Source organism: Chaetura pelagica, unplaced genomic scaffold (genome assembly GCF_000747805.2).
Source record: "Chaetura pelagica isolate M959 unplaced genomic scaffold, ChaPel_1.0 scaffold117, whole genome shotgun sequence".
NCBI classification, from domain to species: domain Eukaryota; kingdom Metazoa; phylum Chordata; class Aves; order Apodiformes; family Apodidae; genus Chaetura; species Chaetura pelagica.
In genome coordinates this window covers 6,863,342-6,870,209 of record NW_009954185.1, presented here as the reverse complement: position 1 = coordinate 6,870,209, position 6,868 = coordinate 6,863,342, and the positions used below count along the sequence as shown (strand labels likewise).

At 51.1% G+C, this 6,868-nt stretch overlaps 1 protein-coding gene across 2 annotated transcripts in view; it reads left to right on the top strand.

The window, feature by feature from the left end:
• Positions 1–6,868, top strand: part of WNT7B (wingless-type MMTV integration site family, member 7B) — a 100,945-nt gene that overhangs the window by 2,655 nt on the left and 91,422 nt on the right. The window contains exon 1 of one of the 2 annotated variants that reach the window (XM_010002970.1): positions 6,291–6,700. The exons of the other annotated variant lie outside the window; for it this stretch is intronic. Coding sequence (XP_010001272.1) covers positions 6,618–6,700 — 83 coding nt within the window. The 5' untranslated portion in view covers positions 6,291–6,617. Of the gene's footprint in view, positions 1–6,290; positions 6,701–6,868 lie in introns of those variants that run through there. 2 annotated transcript variants of the gene reach the window in all.

The following is a 6,868-nucleotide window of genomic DNA, read 5'->3' as shown; positions in this document are numbered from 1 at the left end:
TCACGGCGTTGTCCCGCTACCCGCGGAGGATGCGCGGACGCGGAGGGGCGCGGGTGACTCCTTCCGCCTTGCCCCCCTTGAGGAGCCAACATCCACCCCCGTCCCACCCGCAGCACACGCCCGGGGCTATCCCCAAATCCGGCCTGTGGAAGACCGGAGGGTGTTTTCTGCGCTCTCACCTCGGCGGAGCTGAATACCTGCGCCTCCCTTTGTGGTAGCGGTGGTCGGCAGCGAGGGGCTCTGTCCTCCTCCAGGCTCAGAGAGGCAGGAGCTGGGATGAGAAGTGAATTTGGTGAGGATGTGTATCCGCACATGAAGCTATAACGGGGGCACCCCCGTGTGCTTCAATAGCTGGAGGACTTCGTACAACGCGTCCCTCACAGAGAGGCGCGCTCGAAGCAAATACTTTGCAAAACAGGGGTAACGATATTGCTATTCATTTTCATTGCGGTTTTATTTTTAAAGGGAACAGAAGATTGGGCACATGTTACAGCCTGGAAGGCAAATCTGTTTTCGAAATAGATTGTGGCTGTTTTAGAAGGGGATTCAGAGCAAAAATCACAAGAATGCAGTTGGACTGAGCCTGGAAGTAAAACTGAGTGAACAGCAGGAACAGTAAAAGCTCTTACAGAAACCCCATCAGATCCATCACCATGCCTGTAAGACGATGAGGATACTACACTTTCTCTTAACAATAGGAGAGAAATTTACTCTGAGGTCCAGGGCTACTTCTAGGCTAGGCATGTGGGATGTAATTATTTCCTCTTTCATCAGCCACTGGAACTACCATTTTGTTGAAACCATATCCTTTGAGTGTAATGATACCTTTTCTAGTGAGCTCTTTGCATAGAAAAGGGGATGGGGATGATGGGGGGGTGGGGGGGAGATGAAGTGAGATAAAACGTAGTTTGTCTTCCAGTGCATTAGGTTTATTTTGCAGCGTGAAGTAGAGAGTCATTGTGCCAGCGACAGCAAGAGGTTAGACTTGACACGCCTTTTTGGTTTTTTTTTTCCCCTTTGCTGAGGAGCGAACACGTGTTTCTGTCTTAATAAAACGTGCTGAAAGTTCCACTTTCGGTGGCAAACATGAGACCGAGAAAAACGGAAGAACTTCGAAGGTATTCACCCAGATGTTGGACGGGGGGGAGGCGGTGTCCCTCGGGGTGACACGGCAGGGTACAAAGAAGCTGGTGTGTCTAGTTAGGAGGAGAGAGCGACATCCCGCTTAGGCAGTCGCCCCTCTGAGGGAATCCCCGTTGTTACCGTATCTACTTCCTATCTCCGAGTTTGCCGGAGAGAGATGCGTCAGTTGAAACAGCCCTTGATACTTCTGTCGATGACGTTTCCGTTCAGGCAGCGAAGCGTAAAGTGTCTGGAGCCCTTGCTGACTCCACGGATCTCCTCGTGGAAATGGATCACACCAGATATTGACCCCGGCTAGCAGCAGGGCAGAAACAGAAATATTTCCTGCCAAGATCGCAAAGCGCTCGGCTCCACTTTAATTAATAAATACGTCGGAAGTTAAAAATCACAGCTGTCGGCTCCCTTTGTTGTAGCGGTGGTCGGCAGCGAGGGGCTCTGTCCTCCTCCAGGCTCAGAGAGGCAGGGGCTTGGATGAGAAGTGAATTTGGTGAGGATGTGTATCCGCACATGAAGCTATAACGGGGGCACCCCCGTGTGCTTCAATAGCTGGAGGACTTCGTACAACGCGTCCCTCACAGAGAGGCGCGCTCGAAGCAAATACTTTGCAAAACAGGGGTAACGATATTGCTATTCATTTTCATTGCGGTTTTATTTTTAAAGGGAACAGAAGATTGGGCACATGTTACAGCCTGGAAGGCAAATCTGTTTTCGAAATAGATTGTGGCTGTTTTAGAAGGGGATTCAGAGCAAAAATCACAAGAATGCAGTTGGACTGAGCCTGGAAGTAAAACTGAGTGAACAGCAGGAACAGTAAAAGCTCTTACAGAAACCCCATCAGATCCATCACCATGCCTGTAAGACGATGAGGATACTACACTTTCTCTTAACAATAGGAGAGAAATTTACTCTGAGGTCCAGGGCTACTTCTAGGCTAGGCATGTGGGATGTAATTATTTCCTCTTTCATCAGCCACTGGAACTACCATTTTGTTGAAACCATATCCTTTGAGTGTAATGATACCTTTTCTAGTGAGCTCTTTGCATAGAAAAGGGGATGGGGATGATGGGGGGGTGGGGGGGAGATGAAGTGAGATAAAACGTAGTTTGTCTTCCAGTGCATTAGGTTTATTTTGCAGCGTGAAGTAGAGAGTCATTGTGCCAGCGACAGCAAGAGGTTAGACTTGACACGCCTTTTTGTTTTTTTTTTCCCCTTTGCTGAGGAGCGAACACGTGTTTCTGTCTTAATAAAACGTGCTGAAAGTTCCACTTTCGGTGGCAAACATGAGACCGAGAAAAACGGAAGAACTTCGAAGGTATTCACCCAGATGTTGGACGGGGGGGAGGCGGTGTCCCTCGGGGTGACACGGCAGGGTACAAAGAAGCTGGTGTGTCTAGTTAGGAGGAGAGAGCGACATCCCGCTTAGGCAGTCGCCCCTCTGAGGGAATCCCCGTTGTTACCGTATCTACTTCCTATCTCCGAGTTTGCCGGAGAGAGATGCGTCAGTTGAAACAGCCCTTGATACTTCTGTCGATGACGTTTCCGTTCAGGCAGCGAAGCGTAAAGTGTCTGGAGCCCTTGCTGACTCCACGGATCTCCTCGTGGAAATGGATCACACCAGATATTGACCCCGGCTAGCAGCAGGGCAGAAACAGAAATATTTCCTGCCAAGATCGCAAAGCGCTCGGCTCCACTTTAATTAATAAATACGTCGGAAGTTAAAAATCACAGCTGTACCACAGATGCAAATCACAGCGGATGCTCTGGGGACGAGCGGTGTAACCTTTGAAAAGACGGAGCCGCGGGCAGTGCCCGGATCAGGGCTCCGGGGGCAAAGCCCACCCTTTTCCTCTTCATCTTTCCTAGAAGGAAAGAAGAGGGACAGCCAGGGCAGCGCCAAGGGGAGCGGAGAAGACACGCTTCCTCCTGCGGGGAGCAGGTCAAGGGATGTTCGAGGGATGCAGGCGGAGGGAGTTGGCGTTGCCCAAGGGAGCGATGCAAGGCACCTGCACCCCTTGGAAGGGCGGCGGGGCCGCTTCCTCCGTGCCCCTGCGGCAAAGTCGAGCGGAGCTGAGGGTTCACAGAGCTGCGGACGCCGGGCAGCCCTGCCCATCCTGGGGCGGCTGGAGTCCTGTCCGGACTCCCGGGAACGCTGTGGCGAAGAACGGGCCAGCTGACCTCGCTTCTCGCCCCTACAGCGAAGCTCGTCCTGGTTTTGCGGAGTCTGCAGTAAACGCCAACGAAATCCCGCTTCCCTCGCCCTCGACGACGGGCACCACGTGGCAGCGCCAGGAGACCCGGCGAGACCCCGGGTCCCAAGAGGAGACGGGTGCGATTTATGCTCGGAGCCTCGGACTGTCCCCCCGGAGGGACTACCCGGTCCCCGGCCCCTCCACGGGCACCCTCCGTTTTTCCGCCGCCACTCCTCCCCCTCCTCGCCAACCGGACATCCGCTTATTTCAAGCGACTCATCATTCCTCTCTGCTTCTTTCCCCTGCTACTAAACTAGCAGTTCTGTGAGCTACAAGATACACCGCATTCTGACCAGAAAGGAGCCTAGTGTGTTGCCTACCGGGCGTGCCTTCAGAGCTCTCACCGGCTTCCGACGTGCTATTGTGGCGGACACTTCCCGGGTTTGGGATAGGAAAGAAACCACAGCTGGGAATAAAGAGATACAAGGGGAAAAAAAATGTAAAAGTAAATAATTTATTCATGCCCGCTCTGCTTCATCTGCCCCATCTGTGGTGTCGGCAACCATTTCAGTGCCCTCCTGCCACTATTTTGTCCAAAATAAAACGTGTTGGTGGAAGAAGGAACGACAGATGCTGAAATGCCTATATTAGGTGTTACCGACAATACCCTTTCCTCCTGTGCCACATAATGTTTATCGAAGGGAATATGTTTGGCTTCAATCAACAAAACAAGTGCACTTCTCACTACCCCCGGCTGCCATGCTGCCATTTGGATGACATTTAGATTATTCTTATTAGCATCATCATAATAATGAATTTTGCAACAGAAAAACCGACCCAAGCTTTTAGAATACAATTTAGAATAAAATTTAGCTTCCAGAAAAGAAACGGCACAATTTGATTTCTTTTATACAAGTTTCTGCCGCCCCTCACTCCTCCCCGAGGCAAGCTCGGGGATAAAACCGGCTTCGATCTGAAAATTGTGAAGATCTGTAAACGTCTCCGTTTCAGCTGGACTGGTTCGAACTCTGCCAGCACCACTTTTCCGGAGCCAGCCTTTCCTTTTTATTTTTTACAATTCACTTTTTCTTGTTCTTCTTCTTTCCCCCACGCGCATCTTTAAAAGCAGAGGCACATTAAAAAATACATATATATATATATGTCTGAAGCAGAACAAATAATAGAAATAAACCATCAAAAGTCTCTCCCGGCTCTCCCAGTTCACTTCCAGCGCAGCTGCCCCAGCCCCAGCCTGAAGGTCTGAGAGGGAGAACGGGCATTACAGGAGATACACATCTGTGTGCCCATATGTATATACATACGCACACACTTACAGAAATATAAATACGACGATTTCAGTATCTGAAAGAAATAGAAACAAGATTATTTCGGGATGCAAATAATCGTTGAAATGATTAAGCTTCTGTCTCTTAGTGGTCGATATTAGTGTTTCACAAAAGGACGTCCCAGCGTCTGCACTGAACTTGTGGATGAAAGTGGCTAAATTAAACCAAACCCCGAGAAGATTTTTAATCGTATATTGGCCGGCAGACAACGTTGTCACACCACTTGTGCAATCCCGATTCCATCTGAAGGAATATTTCGTTGTGTCACGGGGAAAGCTGGACCCACGTCCTGGGTCTGGTTAACTGGAGGAGGTGCTCCCAGGGTGCCTGGAAGAGCTCTTTGCCAAGAAAACTCCTGCGGTCATTAGATAATTAACCTGAAACGAACATTTACAAACGCTACGGACCCAGGAGACTTCGGAGCCCGGTTCTAGCTCATTTCGGCTACATTTGTGATCAGTTATCTGCGGCGCACGTTTCTCTGTCGGAGTTCGTTTTCAAGCCCGAACCCCGGCATCTGCAGCGCACGTCTGTCCACCAAGCCTTCCAGCACTAAAAGTTCTTTTTTTTGCTTTCTTCCCTCCTCTCCGCCACGCAAAAAAAAGGGACAAATGTCCAACGAGGCAAAGAGGAAGAGCGACTGTCTCCTGCATGGTTATACGGGGCGGGGAAGGGTCGAGCATCCCCACGGCGCGGCGGTGCCGAGGGGGGTAAGAAGCCGCTCGGCTGGGAGAAAGGCAAGGGAGAGGCAACTAACCTGCAGGGAAACGTCTCTTCTGACTGGCATCTTCTCAGGAAGGAGAAAGGGAAGAGAGGAAACGCCAGCTCTTCCTGCGGGAGCGGCGAGGGCTGCGGGGACCCGGCAGGCGCTTGGCAGACGCTGCGAGCCCGGCGAGGCGCTGCTCGCCCCCTTACACCGGTCGTTTCACACCAGTCCTCTCCCTCCCCTTCTCACGCCAAATCCAAGCTAGCCAGGAAGCTACGAGTGTGCATATCTTTATTTCTCACTCAGGCGGGCTAGGACAACATATACTTTATTTATTTATTTTTAAAGATCCCCCTGAAACCGGAGCTTATTTTTCCACACCGGGGCCAAGGAGAGCCAAACAAACCCCTGCCGAGGATGGAGGGACGGCGGAGTCCTTCGGGGGAACTGGGGCAGCCGCCCATAATAAAGCAATTAACCGAGAGCGGAGCTGGGAGCTGCCAGCCCCTGCAGGATCTCTCCCAGGGCGAGCTGAAAGGGTGCCACGGCAGATGCAGGGAGCCAGCCTCTCGCAGCCCGCCGAGGGAGAGCTTTAAAAACGCCCCATGAAGTGAGGCGGGTGAGGAGGGTTTGGGGAGTGAGGCGTGCGGAGAGGGCTCGGCCAGGGAGCGCGGGTTTATTGCAGCCCGGGCTAGACTAGATCAGTGTCTCTCCATTGTCATCCTCCCCTCTAAAAAAAAAAAAAGAAAGAAAGAAAAAAAAAAAAAAGGGGGAGAAGAGAGAAAAAAAGTAGGCGGATTGCAGTGACTGACTGCCCAATGGCAGCCCCGAGTCTCAGGAGAGTTACAGAGAGAGGGAGAGAGAGAGAGAGAGGCACTTTCTGCCATCCAAATCCCTTAAACCATCCTCATTCCAACACGAGAACCCACTGTAACAACTTCCAACCACTGAGACATGACAGGCAGGAGCCCAGAGGCAGCAGCAGCAGCGAGAGCAGCAGCAGCAGCACATACTCTGCACAGGGAGCAGCATTAGCACCAGGGGAATACTAGACACAACAATACAAACAAACAAACAAACAAACAGACAAAGCCCCCCCAAGCCCAAGGGACTGGATTCCAACTCAGATTCAAGCCACAGCTGACACCAAAAAGGGTGGGGAATTACGACCAGGGGGGGCCAGAAAGGAATAACCAAGGAAGCGAACTCCAAGAGTGTAAACGGGATTCAGCCATGATCCTTTTTTCATCTCGCAGTGTGTTACTCTCAGTGTATTACCCTCAGATTTTCCTCATCCTTACCAGTGGGAGTTACCTGTAAGTGATCCAGATTTTTTTTTTTTATTTTTATTTATTTATTTAATTTTTTTTTTCAAAATCCTGTCTGAAATGACCCCGCTAGCAGCTACCTCAGGGGCAATGCGCAAAGCAAGCAGAGGGAGCCGGGAGAAGCCAGCACGGGCAGCAAGCAGCTCCGCGCCGTGT